Source organism: Mytilus trossulus, chromosome 10 (genome assembly GCF_036588685.1).
Source record: "Mytilus trossulus isolate FHL-02 chromosome 10, PNRI_Mtr1.1.1.hap1, whole genome shotgun sequence".
Taxonomy (NCBI): Eukaryota; Metazoa; Mollusca; class Bivalvia; order Mytilida; family Mytilidae; genus Mytilus; species Mytilus trossulus.
In genome coordinates this window covers 77,608,778-77,625,468 of record NC_086382.1, presented here as the reverse complement: position 1 = coordinate 77,625,468, position 16,691 = coordinate 77,608,778, and the positions used below count along the sequence as shown (strand labels likewise).

The 16,691-nt window shown below is 31.0% G+C and overlaps 1 protein-coding gene across 2 annotated transcripts; it reads left to right on the top strand.

Moving 5' to 3' along the window:
- The first annotated feature begins 231 nt into the window (after positions 1–231).
- LOC134688604 (stabilizer of axonemal microtubules 4-like) lies at positions 232–13,819 on the top strand. 2 transcript variants are annotated; one of them, XM_063549429.1, is made up of 12 exons: positions 232–371; positions 2,012–2,254; positions 3,100–3,253; positions 4,811–4,933; positions 6,362–6,422; positions 7,317–7,429; positions 8,072–8,143; positions 9,006–9,107; positions 9,881–9,984; positions 10,359–10,529; positions 10,965–11,132; positions 11,793–13,819. In XM_063549429.1, exons 2-12 carry the CDS (start codon positions 2,025–2,027, stop codon positions 11,869–11,871), a joined length of 1,377 nt encoding a protein of 458 aa, XP_063405499.1. In that variant the 5' UTR covers positions 232–371; positions 2,012–2,024; the 3' UTR covers positions 11,872–13,819. The 2 variants fall into 2 exon arrangements, with proteins under 2 accessions (XP_063405499.1, XP_063405500.1); XM_063549430.1 differs by lacking the exon at positions 4,811–4,933.
- Positions 13,820–16,691: the final 2,872 nt, after the last annotated feature.

Genomic DNA, 16,691 nt, shown 5'->3' with positions numbered 1-16,691 from the left:
TCCGGATTAGATTTGACTTAAGTAAATCTGGCTAAAAAATAATATTTTAACAAAAACATTTATTATTTCAGTAGAAAATTAATGAAAGAAATATGATTTTCAACAGTATGTTAATATCTGATAAAAATTATAAAAAAAATTATAAAAAATATATAAAGATCGTTGTTGTTTATACTTTTATCGGTCATTTTCGGTTTTTGTTTTAAAATAAAAATTGTCTCCCATATTTTTGTCAAGTACGTCACAAATTTATGAGCACAAAGAGCACATGTTGTCCAAGGCAACCAAGAAGCTTTACTGAACAATTTAGTTAAATTACCGTATTTTAATTGTTTACATACCAAACAGACTTTATCAGTGATAAAATAATCGTAAGTTTAAGTGGCTATAGAAAATTTGCATTGATAAATTTTATGAAAGATAATAAATTGGTTGTAAAAGTACAGTAAAGATGTTTTGCACATCATAATTTGTCAATTATATTCCTATTCATGTTCACAACTGTCAATATTTTATGATATTACATTGTTGGTCCTCTGTTATTTTAGGGCTCCCTTTATTTAAGGGTGAGGGAATTTTTACTTTAGGTGCTATGGCTATATGTTTGGATCAGGGACTTTGTAATGCCTAATGGTTAGGTATAAGTAATGTCACCTTATAAAAATGTACCATACCAAAAACTGTTATTTAATAGGGCTCTTCACGGTTAGTTCAACCATATTGGATAGGGGGCAAAAATACGGGAAAACATCATAGAAACAGAGCAGTTGCTTGGAAACACACATAGGATTTCCCATACTTTTATACTATTTCCACCTCTTTCTAAAAAATTTGCCCCCTATCCAACATGGCCAAACTAACCGTGAAGAGCCCTATTATACATGATCTTCTGATTGCTTCCTTTTCACAAAGCAAACAGCTTAATGTCACAATGTCTATGATGGCTCATCCCCTACACAGCTACAGGTCCCCAGATCTAGTACTCTACTGTAAGCATTTCATAAAGTTAAAATTGAAGTTGGAATATTTTTTTACAATTTTTGTACATTCAGTGAAAAAATAATACTTTTTTTAAAGGATGATGGCTGTCATGGGCCATATATTCATGTAAGAGCTAGATAAAAATTTCCATTGACCATTGTTGAAATGAGAACTCAATACATGTAGCAATATGTACATGTACACGTGTATGCTAATTGTCTTCCATAGCATCTAAGTACAGAGGGAATTGCTGAAAAAAAATGTCTTATCTCTTTTTAAATTCCTACAGAAATTTTTATGATTCTATTTTAAATTCATGAAATCTTTATTGACCTTAGTGTCATTGTTGTAACATTAATGGACTTTGTTAACAACTATTAAATGGTAAAATAAAGTATCTGAAGTTGAAAAAAAATCTTTATTGACCTTAATTGATTTCTGTTTAATTATTTTTTTCTCTGCTGAAGTGCTGTGGCATGTTACTTGAGAATGTCAGTTTGCACAAAGTAATTTGTACTGAAGACTTAATTATGTCACTTTTAGGATATTTTAAGGTTTTATCAAAGCATTATAGGAATAGGGTTTGTTAATTAAATTCTATTCTTACTAATGAGAGTACTATCTACATGTCGTGTCACATTGATTAGTTCTTTGTTGAGAATTTATTTGTACATCAGAGCTTTAGAAACCAGACCAAAAGTCTTGCACAAGCTTTTATCCAGTTTGGTAGAGAGTTTACATAAATATTATATTTCTGACAGTTCACATACATGTCTATTGTTTTGATCCTACAATTTACCCCTGGGACTGAAAGGTTTGGTTATTATTATAATGCAAATAGTTAATTTGTCTTTTCAACATAGAAATGCATAACATGAATTAAGAGGACCCCTAAATGACCTCTCACATAAAAAGAAATATCTACATTAATTCACAGTTTGCTAATCATAAATGTGAAAGTGAAGTAACAGGAAACTTTATTTATCACTATCTCACTATTCATGTTCATCTACATTCATTTATATTCCAGCTTTCAAACAAAGATGGGTCCTTTACCACAAGGAAGTAGAAATCTCCATATCAAGGCCAGTCAAGGTCCAGATATTAACATGATGAAATTTTACATCACACAAAATTCTACCACTTATGGTAGATATCATGAAAAATTTAAACCAAGAACTGGCCGACATACTGGGACTGGTTACTCTGCCAACTTCCGACCAGCCGTATATTATAACCAACGTCTTGATCAATCTGATAACCCAACTCTAGCGTAAGTACTTAAACTACAGACATGCATTCAACATATATTATACCACAGTACTTTCTATAGCCAATAAAATACACTGAGAACATGACTATAATTAATAACTAACAGCAGCTCATAGATTGCAGTCGATTTTTCTATTTACTGTGAATTTTAAAAGTTTGAAATTAGAAATGTTTATGAATTGAAAAAAAGACCAAATTACCAAAGAGGCAATAAAAAATCACAATATAAAAATGAGGAAATATCGTATGGTTGTCTTTTAGACAACATTCCAGCAAAGTTCAAAGAGAATGGATGTAAGCAATTATAGGCAACCATACAACTTTCAACAATGAGAAAAATCCTTGCCGTAAAGTCAGCTACAAATGGCCCTGACATGAAAAATATGAAACAATTCAATTAAAAAAACTAACAACCTAATTTGTACTAATTAAAAAAGTTTAAGAAAAACAAATATGACAGACAAGAACCAACCACTGAACTACAGGCACAGGCTCCTGACTTGGGACAGTTTCATAAATAAGGGAGGGGGGGGGGGGGGGGGTAAACATGTTTGTTAGCACTCAATCCTCCCTGTAACAGCACAACATAGGAACAAGTATTTGTCAGAAACACACAAAACCATGGCAAAACATTTAAAAAACCTTGGAGAAGACAAAAGAGACTGTTTAGAAATCAAATGATTGAGCAATATGAATAACTGTTTAACATTTTACCTAGTAATAACTGTTTAACATTTTACCTAGTAATAACTGTTTAACATTTTACCTAGTTCTTCAATTCTGTATAGTTACTGTCTTTACCCTTGAATTTGTTTAAGTTCTAAAACGTGTTATTTGTATTTACAGAGATATTTGTTCCAAGAACTACCACACAGTAACAGAGATAGCTTACCAACCGTACAAGGAGAACAGTGGTAGAGAACCTTTACCTGGTAATGTCCATCAAGTGGGGTCAGGATTTGTACGACAGAAACCAATCACATTTTCTAAAGATGCTGATGTAAGTTGGGTAGGGGAGTGGGGTTGTCATAAGGGAACTTTGTATTAGTTCTTATAAGAATTTTAATTACAGAAGCCTTAATAATATAATAGTTTGAGACTACGGTTTGTGACATATAATTTAAGGTTGTTTGGAATCATCAAGTCAATGGTATAACTGTCTCAAGCTTACCATAAAGATATATATTGTTTAACTTGTGATTATGTTTGTGAGATATATTATGAAAGAAGAAAACTGTTCCAATAACTGGATTAAGTATGAAACTTATAACATAATGCAATTATGGGATACTACAGCTTTGTATATCAGAAAGATCAACCCTATAATACAACCTATAGTTGTTGCATTACTTTTTATCTTAAACAAAATAATCATACATTTAGAACTGCATGTTAGAGTAGTTTAAGACTTGCACATATTTTATTGTTATTATTCAACACACATATAAATATTGTACACAAATTTATAAATAGATTTTTATTATTTTAGCACATACCCTTTTAACATACTATATTATCACCTCTTTAGTTTATAAATCATAATATATAGCAAAACAGTTTTGAAAATTCCACACATTTTCCTTTCACAATAATAAAGATAAATGTACCAATATAATTTTGATGGAGGTACAACATACATGTACAACTTATTGTAAAATGATTTGTACGGTTTTGCTATATATTATATATAATAACACTCTTATATTAGAGGGATTTATTGCAAGAACATTTAAAAATTAAAAATTCAATTGATACAATATATTAAGCATCTGTAAGAAAGGATTATGGTATTATTTAAAATATAGTCATGACACAGTTACAGATTTGAAATGTAAATTGATACAACCTGGTCATGTTTTGATTAAAGAGATAATGCATATAGCACTTACCGTTTCTTTTTTTTTTTAACTTTAAAGATGAAATGAAAACTCTATAAAAACCTACAGTAAGCCTTTGTCATAAGATGCCAATTTATACAAAATGCTGGTTAAATTTACTTAACCTCATCTGGCATGTCTGTTGACAAAAAGAAAAATCAAAGGGAAGTTGTAAAGGAAGCATTTTTGATTTACAAGAAATATATATGTTTTTGCAGTAAATCCAATATATTGTTTTTTTCTTACTTTTGTATTTACATTATTGTCTCCCTTTATTCTAGTTAAACATTTTTAAATAATGCACATCATTGTGAATATGTCTGCAAATTTACTGAATTAAATTATTATGATGTTTTATTACTGAGAGATGAAATTTAGGAAATAATTTTCTGTACTGGAATCAATTGAATTAAATTAAATCAAAAATGGTGTCTGAAATTGAGTGATAATTTCAAAAATTGAAGACGAAGAAAAATGATGTACATGTATATTAAATATAAGTTCGACAGACAACCTTTTGGCATTGATTTTCTACAAATTTTGATTTCTGTATATAGACATTATATTCATGGAGAATGATTTGCTTCTTAAGAAAGGGAGATAATATAATCTTGTACTTCAAAGACTTTTTAATTTTTTTTGGCTTATCTTTATTGCATGTTTAGACTTTGTTATTGTAGGTAAAGGCAGTATTTATAGATACTAGGGCTGCCTCTGCACCAGCCAATATTCTGCCGAGATCTAAACCTTTATTACATAGAATACAAGCTAAGGATCCGATAGAATTAGAAAATGAGGGCTATGTAAGTTTTTAAAGCTGGTGTGACTAATGGCCAACAATTCACATGTTTTGACACAGCACTGGAAGAAACGGTTACAAGCTCATCAAATTTCATGATTCTTGAGGACACTGGCACGTTTTTACACTCAAGTACTCTTTGTATTAAGAAAGAGATGATATCATAATAATACACTGAAAATCCAGTCTCTTACAGTAATGTACAACCAGTTAACTAGTATTGAGTGTTAAATTTCCAATTTCCAGTGACTCAGTTAGTGAGTTTCATTTTCAATCATTTTAGTTACTTTTTATATTCATATTTATAATTAAGTTGTACAAAAAACTTGAAAATTTGCATTTCTTTCAATGTTATAATGTACAAATGACATTCTTATTTCAATTTATAATTGTAGAATCCTGTACTTTATATTGTTTTTGATGCACTTTTATTATAGTTTTGCACACTTTGTAGTCTTAACACAACCAATACCTAGCAATGCACTTTATACACACATATTCTTCTATGTACACTAGTAATACACATTACTCACATTTATTTTATTTATGTCCAGATGGGTTGACTTGTTTGCCAGTATAGCTGTCATTAAAGATAGTATTCAGCATGTGATGTATATTTATACTGACTTGACTTCTGTTCATATAAAAGTGTAACTTTCACTGTTATTATATAATATGCATATTGGGTGAATTCGTATAAGTTGGACTAATTTGAAATCAAACCCTTACAATCATTTATGATATTCTTAAGTTAATGACAGACATGCTTGTCCAGACCAGACCTTACAGTTAAAGATATTTTGCGTATGATTTGTTAACAGTCCCAGTATTTGAACCTTTGAAATTCTAGACTTGGCACATGGTGTTTTGAGCATTTTTTTTTATTCCTTACACCATCTGGTGAAGTTGTTCATATTCATTGTATAAAAACACTGTTTATCCCAAAATTTACTTGTCATTTAACTCTTCTAATATGACTCTGGACCCCTTTCTCTCTGGGGTGCTATGAGGGTATAGACATACACTCTTTTTGTCCACTTTACTTTTTTGCTGTATAAAACGACTGCATTTTAAATTTATGTTAAATAAGTACTGCAAAAAAGTACTGCAAAAAGGTTTCTCAGAAAAAAAAACAATTAAAAAAAATGGCTCTAGTAAAATCAAAGTTTCAGTCCACTTTTAAGAAGTTATGGGGGCTAATGGAGTGCCTTCGAAGCCAGCATGTGTTATGATAATAGCATCAGAAAATACAGGTGCTATTATTGATAAGGTGTTTACAGTTAAGTAAAGTTTAAAAAGGTAAATGGTATTAATGATAAGTTGGATATTTTGATCTGGTTAAACATTTTAACAGAGCTGTTCTGACTGATGTTTTGACATTTAGGGTCCTCAGTATATGTTACATGTTCTGACTGATGTTTTGTCATTTTAGGGTCCTCAGTATATGTTATCAGAGACATCAAAGAGATTCAGGGGAGATCAGCCAGATAGAAGTAAGTACTAACATGATATTCAATTATTTATCTAACAATGATAGGTTTCTGATTTTCTGATACAAATATTGTACAGTTAAGAAAGTCAATATTAAAGTAACAGAATAACAATTCCTCATTGAGTAACTGAACAATATTGAATCGATATTGAATAAATGGTCACTAAAAAACTTTTTTGAAAGACTTGTTGAATTTCAACATCAAGGATATATAATACTTTAAAATTGATTTACCTTGTCCCATAACTTTGACCTTCAGTTTACAGATTGGTTACTTTATCCCATAACTTTGACCTTTAGTTTACAGATTGGTTACTTTGTGCCATAACTTTGACCTTCAGTTTACAGATTGGTTACTTTGTCCCATAACTTTGACCTTCAGTTTACAGATTGGTTACTTTGTCCCATAACTTTGACCTTCAGTTTACAGATTGGTTACTTTGTCCCATAACTTTGACCTTCAGTTTACATATTGGTTACTTTGTCCCATAACTTTGACCTTCAGTTTACAGATAGGTTACTTTGTGCCATAACTTTGACCTTCAGTTTACAGATTGGTTACTTTGTCACATAACTTTGACTTTCAGTTTACAGATTGGTTACTTTGTCAAGGTGAATGATATAAGGGTTGAAATACAAAATGTACAACTAAAAAAATCAGTGGACAATTATTTTGAGAAAATATAAATAGCTATATGACCATAATTACCTTTTTACTGTTGATTTACTCAGTGTTTTAGTTTACTTTCATTTAGGGTAACAGATATTCTGCTAGTGAACACCCCACCTCGTTCCCTGATCTGATCACTTGTATGAACTTTGTGAAGTCAATGATTCCACTGCCCTACCCAAGTTAGCTTAGAACTGTGTAAGTTATTTATGTTGTATTTTTCAGTGGATGTATCAATGAAGACTGTTGGTGACCCAGAGGGTACAGGATTTACACATGCCTATAACGTAGAACCAATCACATATTACCCAGGTGATCCACATAAGAATGATAGACCTGTGAGTATAATGGAAGCCCTATATATGATATTTTACATAACCATAAATAGTCAGTAGACTTAAATTAAGTTGATTGGGTCCATTTTCATCAATAATTTATAATATACAGAAATTAAACTCTTGGTAAAAAACGTTGAAGTTTACATGTAACATATTTTTTGTTATTAAATAGTTTAAGTTTAAAACAAACATACCCTTTAGATCTAGAAGAAGTAGTATGAGTGCTGATGAGACAACTCTTAACTCACAATTTGTAAATGTAAATCATTATAGGTCAAAGTACAGTCATCAACACAGAACTTGGCTCACACCAAACAGCAAGCTATAAAAGGCCCCAAAAAATGACTAGTAAAACCATTCAAACAGGAAAAACAACGGTCTAAACTATATTAAAAACAAGAAATACTTATGAAACACATCAGCAAATAACAACCACTTAACATCAGGTTTATACAAGTTGTAAAATTGGCTTGATAACTGATTATTGAATTGTATTTATAAATTTTCTAATTGTTAAATAAAATCGATCCTCCCAAGGAATGTGTGTGTGTGTGTGTCATTTTGAAGTGCTTATCCCCTAAACTATCATATTTATGTCCACACACATAGTCATAATAAATTGGTATATATATTATCTGACAGAGATGGCAGACACACAGACCAACAGGGATTACTATAATGAAGACAGATTTCCTGAGATCAGAATATCCACATGTAAGTAAACCCCTGACCTCTGCCTGGAAGTGACCTGTTTATAAGTGATAAGTATAATTAGAAAGACAGATTATTTAGATTGTTGTACTCAACAGTAAACCCCTGACCTCTGCCTGGAAGTGACCTGTTTATAAGTGATAAGTATAATTAGAAAGACAGATTATTTAGATTGTTGTACTCAACAGTAAACCCCTGACCTCTGTCTGGAAGTGACCTGTTTATAAGTGATAAGTATAATTAGAAAGACAGATTATTTAGATTGTTGTACTCAACAGTAAACCCCTGACCTCTGCCTGGAAGTGACCTGTTTATAAGTGATAAGTATAATTAGAAAGACAGATTATTTAGATTGTTGTACTCAACAATAATGTTTGAATAGAACTCAGACTTAGAAGGTACATTTGATGGCTTAATTGGTTGCAAATTCACAGAAGGAGAATATATATCATTGTTGGTAACCAATTTCTAAATTTCAAAGCAATGTCTTTATATGTCTGTAACTAAACAAAAATGGTTAAATTGTCATGGTGATGTCTTAAGGGAAAGTTTTCAAAACTTTGAAATTTAAAGATCCATTTGAATGAGCTCCACAGAGAACAGTATCTATTGTGTACAATGACTTCATTCAATGGGAAAATTCATGTTGCAAAAAAAATTTGAATACCCAAAATTAACTGGTAAATTTTCTAGGAAAAAAATTGTGTTTCTTTTTCATTAATATTACATTTCTGAAGAAAAATTCAGTTCTGTCCGGTGTTTGTGAAATATCTGTCTGTTTGAAAAACTGTTGTAAAACAACACTCTGTTACTTCCTTTTTATTGGAGATTGTTGTATATATAAGTTTGCATTGTTTATTTTAAGGGAGATGAACCATTACCAAACCTGGCTTCAGGATCTGAGAGGGGGACAGGATTCACAAGAGAAAAGGCAAAACCATTGTATGTCCATAGAAATCCTATTGATGTAAGTATTGGTACATGCTGACAATGCAGCTAACAACATATAATTATAGTATGTCCCCAGAAATCCTTTGGATGTAAGTATTGGTTCATGCTGACAATGCAGCTAACAACATATAATTATAGTATGTCCCCAGATATCCTTTGGATGTAAGTATTGGTACATGCTGACAATGCAGCTAACAACATATAATTATAGTATGTCCACAGAAATCCTATTGATGTAAGTATTGGTTCATGCTGACAATGCAGCTAACAACATATAATAATAGTATGTCCACAGAAACCCTATTGATGAAAGTATTGATACATGCTGACAATGCAGCTAACAACATATAATAATAGTATGTCCACAGAAACCCTATTGATGTAAGTATTGGTACATGCTGACAATGCAGCTAACAACATATAATTATAGTATGTCCCCAGAAATCCTTTGGATGTAAGTATTGGTTCATGCTGACAATGCAGCTAACAACATATAATTATAGTATGTCCCCAGAAATCCTTTGGATGTAAGTATTGGTACATGCTGACAATGCAGCTAACAACATATAATTATAATAGGATCAAAGAAATTTTCAAAAATCATTTATTTATTAAATAGGTCATTTCGTGATAGAATCAAATCCAACATAAGTTCTTAAATTACAAGGGCCTGATATGAATTTAAATTAATTACAATGGATTTAATACCTTTATTGTAATATTTGATTGATATATAGATATTTAAGTTTAATTTACATGTGTTTATAAAGTAAACGAATATATTTTTAGGCTTATGATAGAGCTGATGATATTCCTGGTCTCAGATTACAGAGAACAAAGAAATCAGACCCAGCTGATTATCTGAATATGACAAATCCAAACAACCATTCTAGGTAAAACTTTTATTACAATTACAAACAATAATTCTAGGTAAAATTTGTATGTATATGAAGTAAGACTGCATGCCTATTGCTATTGATAACAAGTGCTGCCAGGAAGAGCAATGCTATCTACTGGAAACCTCAAATTTAAATCTTATTACTGTAAAAATCATTTTAATATACCAAGTCATTTTTGCTTTTATTCTGTAATCTGAAAATCAGGTTTTGTTTGAATGTTTCAGAACAGTAAAATAATTATATTTTCACCATTCATTGGTTTATTCTCAATGTTGTGGTATTTCTGAACAATGATTATATTTCTGTTTTCCTGATAGCAGACTAACAAATGTTTTTGAAGTTATATAATCATTGTATGTCTTTTTCAGCATTACAAAAGATATATTTAAAGGTCAACAAAGGCCAAGTCAAAATGAGGCTGATCGTCTGGAGAGAACTGGTGTTGGGAAACAGGAGTTATCTGGATACAGTGAAAATAATGATAGATTTGTAGCTGTTAATGATGATTATAGACGATTTACAACACATTACATGACCAGGTAAGGTTACCAGATATACTGGGTAACAGTTAAAGGTAACAACCAATGATTATAGTTGATTTACAATTTCATTGCATGACAGGTAAGGCTATGAGATATACAGAGTAACAATGAAACTATTAATAATTTCCTAGGGATGAGCTTTAGTCCATAATGCCCCCAAGTAATATGTCTATACATTTGGCAGCACTTCTATGTCATAGGTCAAGTGGAGATTGCCTCTAAAGATTTCTATAAAGTAAAACCTTCATATTACAGACTTCAACATTAAACTTCAACATAAATTCAATTATGATAAGTAAAGCAGGCATAATATTTGGCATGTGCACTCCTGCTTTTATGGATTTTAGGATTGGACAATTCTTAAAAACATATTGATATGAGAACTATATTGAAAACACACGTAGCTTAATTATATAACCAATCTATTTTTAGGTTTGGTCCAGATCCCACACCTGTAGGAAAAGATCGTGAAGGTCATACTCGTGGGGAAATACAACGGCAAAAACCAGATGGATTTACCAAGAGTACATCTGTCCATTCTTATGGTCAAGATATACATAGCACAGATACTCTCAGAAGACTCGAGCCATATGTAGCAAGGTAAGTAATGGGCAACATAAGATATAAAAAAAGAAGATGTGGTATGATTGCAACAAAGAGTATACAGCTGAAGGACACCTACGGGTTGGGGAATTCTTCCTACATTGACGACTCTTTGGTGGCCTTTGGCTGTTGCAATTGTCTGCTCTGGTTGTTGTCGCTTTGACACATTCCCCATTTCCTTTCTCTATTTTATTTCAATGGCTGAAACATACAGAATACCTGGAAGGCTGGACAGAAAGCCAGAATTAATCATTTGTAGCAATCATAAGATATCAAAATCAAGTTGTATGGGCTAGTAAACTACTAGTTAAATATGACCATTGAGCCTTGTATTAAATATATTATTAGAGTTAACGTCAAAGCTTATACAAGGCTCAATGGTCATATTTCAAAGAAATGCTGACTTAAAATTTGATAAGTGCAAATTATCTGAAATGGAATTAGTGTAAATAGGTGGTATCAGAAATATGCTAAGTCTAGGTAAATTGAAACACTCATCAAAACTTATTAGACACCAGAGAAAATGGAATATTATCAGGGAAATATCAACAAACAAGGGAATAACTTCAAAAGTTCCAACAAACAAATATTTTATATTTATTTTATTTTACAATATTATTAAAGAGAGGTTTCACATACACATTTATGTATTTATAGGAGTATGAAAGCCAGAGATGTGTTTTATGATGACCATACACATGATGCTAAAATGAACAGGAGTTTAACAGTGTTTTGAGTAGAGTTATAAATGAGTGAGAGATGGTATGTGGCAGTTATAATTAGACAAACTAAATTGTTCAGTAAAATATAAGTTGCTGAAAACTTACATTTTATATTATTATGTGAATGTTTTTGTATCTTATAAAGACATGTGTCAAATGGATGTTATATTTTTACTGATTTTATATTGTTCTTGTGTCTTTAATTTACGGACACTTTACTAGTCTTATATATACAGAGTTCAAATTTCAATATTAAAAAAACCATAAGTTGACATTTTTACATTCTTTTCCACGAAATTGCCCCCTAATTAGATAATAATATCTGCTTACATGCAGGTTAGTAACATCACATGGCATTATCTGGCTGGTTTGTGTAATCTGCCACACAATATACAATTATTCGTAAACTTTCTTTTAATATTTATTTCTTAATGATATACTTAAATACAATTTTAGAAAGTTTATATGTTTGTGTATATATTCCTTATATTTATTTGCATATTTATGTTTATATACTGCAGTTATTTATGTGCAATATAAGGAAATCTTCATTTTATAATATGTTTTATGTAAAGGGAATGTTTATTAAAAATAGAAATGATACTTTATTAAGATTAAAAGAGGATGAAAAAACCCCAGTTTATCTAACATAAGACCTCCAGAGTTGAGTTTTAAACCCAACATTTACATTATAAAAGTTATATTTTTGGTTGATGTTCATTATATACTTTCCTAATCATCAAGCTTTAACCTACCTCTCTTCAGAAATCCTGTCAATAGTATTTTCTTCAGAACTTCTCTAGTTTTGTTTTTCGTCTGTAGAGAAGTTTTTGAAAACACAAAACAAACCATAATAGAAATGTCTAAAGAAGCATCCTTTATATGTAAAATTTATTACTGTTATAGAAACAGGGTGGTTTTAGGTTTACTGTTTATTGTCACAGAAATAGGGTAGTCAAATTTCACTGTTTATTATTCATGATAAACAAATTTTGTATGCTGCTTTTTGCACAAATTTGCTGATTTTGAAACCAATTTCTAACTAACAAGTTATGCAAGAATATCCTTTTCTTAACTATTTATGGGTGTTACTTTATTATATAAATATATCATAGTTTATATGCTTATTTCAGTAAGAAACGCAAAACAAAAAAGAAAAAGCCACAATATTATTGTAGATGACTGTATTCACATGCTTATCAAGGGTCACCCAACAAAATAGACAGCAATTTTAGACTTTAGAAATGTTTTATCTTTTTTGGTATTTCATTTACAAATGTATTATGTATTTTTCTTACATGTAATATTTTTAATCAGTATTTAAAAATTGTGATAAAACCTTTTGCTGTTAAGTTTGTGACATTCAAATAATTATTTTTATGATGATTTTATGTAATTCTATTTTTATTCTATGTTTATTTATACATTGTGTGTAATGACTTTACATGTCATGTGTTTTTTATTTGTTTATTTGTATCAAGATTGAACCATTCTGTCTGTCTGCTGTTGTTGGTTTTTTTTCTATATAAGTTTTTCTATTCTTTTATGCTGCTTATTTAACTTTTGAAAACCATGAGCAGTAAAACCTTATGTTGTAACTTAAAGGACAGGTTTGTTGAATCAAATCAATGTTTCTTGCTAAATTAAATTTGCACTACCTACGTTTATAAATTAAGAGATTGTAACTATTTTATTGAGGTTTGGATTCAGAATATATCACTGGATGTATATTATCAGTACCTAATGAAAAGATTTCCAGTGTTATATATTGAAAATGAAAATATGTTTATAATGTTATTTAAAACATTTAACCAATGAAGGTTGTGATATTGTAAAGTAACAACATGAATAGGTAATATTTATATGTCAAGGTCAGGTGATTAATCACTTGTCAAAGGCATGTGATCTATGGAATTGTAAAATAAATCATGATATGAAAAAATAAAAAAAAAAGTATCTGAAGTATAATTGTTTAAAATGTTTTTAGAAATATTATTGCCCCCTCTATCCTATTGTTAGTCCCCTACCCATGCAGTCATAGGGAGTTTTAGGTTAACATTCTGTCATCTATCAGTCCATCCATCTATCTGTCCATCTATCAATCAGGCAAATCAGTTTTCAACATTTTGTTCCTCATGCTTGAAGATATTGATTTGATATTTGGTTTATTGTTTTGACGGATCATTTTCAAATTTTGTTTTGATCTGGTGATATTATGCAGACTTATAGTTGGACGTATAGAATTCACTCAAATTATAAGTTTTTTGCACTTTTCGTTATTCTTGAAGATATTGATAATAGGTCATTGTCTCTTTGACACATTCCCCATTTCCATTCTCAATTTTTGTCGAACCTGCAACTTTGTTGCAGAAAGCTCGACATAGGGATAGTGATCCGGCGTCTACGTCGGCGGTGACGACGTTAGCTAACTTCTTAAAAGCTTTATATTTTAGAAGGTGGAAGACCTAGCTGCTTCATACTTTGTATATAGATGCCTCATGTTACGAAGCTTCCGTCAGTTACATGTCCATTGTCCTTGACCTCATTTTCATGGTTCAGTGACCACTTGAAAAAAAAGTTCAAATTTTTTGTAATGTTAAATTCTCTCTTATGATAAGTAATAGGATAACTATATTTGGTATGTATGTACCTTGCAAGGTCCTCATGTCTGTCAGACAGTTTTCACTTGACCTCGACTTCATTTCATGGATCAGTGAACAAGATTAAGTTTTGGTGGTCAAGTCCATATCTGAGATACTAGAAGCAATAGGTCTAGTATATTTGGTGTATTGAAGGACTGTTAGGTGTACATGTCCAACTTGCAGGTGTCATCTGACCTTGACCTTATTTTCATGGTTCAGTGGTTAAAGTTAGATTTTTCGTGTTTTGGTCTGTTTTTCTCATACCTTATGCAATAGGTCTACTATAATTGTTGTATGGAATTATTGTAAGGTGTACATGTCTAGCGGGCAGATGTCATCTATCCTTGAACTGATTTTCATGGTTCAGTGGTCAAAGTAAAGTTTTTGAGATTGGATGTTTTTATCTAATGCTATATGCCATAAATCAACTATATTTGGTGTATGGAAATATTTTACGATCTTTATGTCAGTAGTTCAGGTTTTATTTGACCGTGACCTCATTTTCACGGTTCATTGCTCAGTGTTGACTTTTTTGTGTTTTGGTTTGTTTTTCTTAAACTATAAGCGATAGGTCAACTATATTTGTTGTATGGAAGAATTGTTAGCTGTACATGTCCTCCTGGCATGGTTAATCTGCCCTTGACCTCATTTTCAGGGTTCATTGGTCAATGTTTAGTTATCTAGGTTCATGTTAAGTTTATGTGACAGTTTTAAAAGAGCTTTATATTTAGTTCTATCTACATAATATCAATTATAAATAAAGAAGGCGAGACTTTTCAGTGTGTGCACTCTTGTATTATATTTTTATCAGGATAAGTTACAGATCACTTTCAAATTTTGTTCCAGGCTTATGGTTTTGTGAAGAGTAATGGTGCCTGGACTTAGAAATTCATTTAAAAATTTATAATCAGTTTTACATTTTTTTGTTCATCATGCTTAAAGTATTGAATTGAAATAAAAGAAGATGTTGTATGATTGCCAATTCAGACAACTCTCCACAAGAGACTAAATAACACAAAAATTATCAGCTACAGGTTACCATACTTGTTATATAGTTTACACTATGACAAGTTGTTATTGATCAAGTTAGCATCTTGTTCCAGTACTATGAAATTTTGCAGGGGCGTAGCAGCCGGTACGGCAGGTACATATCTTGTCGTACCAATAATGTTCGTTAGTACGGCATGCCGTACCTAAAATTCATATAAAAAAAACAAAGGGAATAAAGAAAATAAATATTTTAGAGAAAATGATAATGATAGAAGCCCATGTTGAAGTCCTAGCAATATTCGGTATACATTCATAAATACTTAGCAAAGTTTGATAACTCGTATCAGTGGTACATATGGTAACGAGTTATGGAACATTGCCCTGTATTGATAAAAGTACGGATGTTTTTACTTACAAAATATTTTAACTGATCATGGTCATGAACAGTCATAGTTCTATCAATAGCATGTTATTGCCTCTGGTTTAAACACGAACGGCATGGAAGAACCAAAATTAGCACTCTTAAATGGAGAAACAAACATTGTGTGACAAGCTTGGAATTTTGTGTGAGTGTCATACAAGATAAAAGTTTAGCTAGCTATAAAACCAGTTTTAGTCCAGCATTTTCTACATAAGAAAATACCTGTACTAAGTCAGGAATATGACAGTTGTTATCCATTCATTTGATGTGTTTGAGCTCTTGACTTTACCATTTGATAACAATATTTTCGTTTTGAATGTTCCTCGGTGCATTTTTGTTGTTGTTATTTTACTTTTTGTAACAAAAATATTGCCAGTTAATTTGTATCAATGCACCATTAAATTTAAGTAATCATGAATAAACAAGTCGTCCCAATCTGATCTTTACGCAACAGAGACAAATAAACGATCTGCACATTGTTAAACAGCACATTTTGCTTCTAGGCACCAAGACGATGAGAAACTGTCATTTTTTGGAAATATAAATTTGATGTGGCTCGGTACTTATACATCCCACCATTTGGATATCACCGTGTAGAACACCACATGCGGGGTTTCAGCTATGTGTGACATGGGGTGGCAATTTTGAAGCGACGAATAAGTAACAAGGTAAGTTCAAGCATCAAAATTTCTCTCAGTACCATATAATGTATTGCACCGAAGGAACCACAACATAATTTATTTCCTTAAAGCTGAAGCAGTCGTTCTCAGTTTTCTCAAAC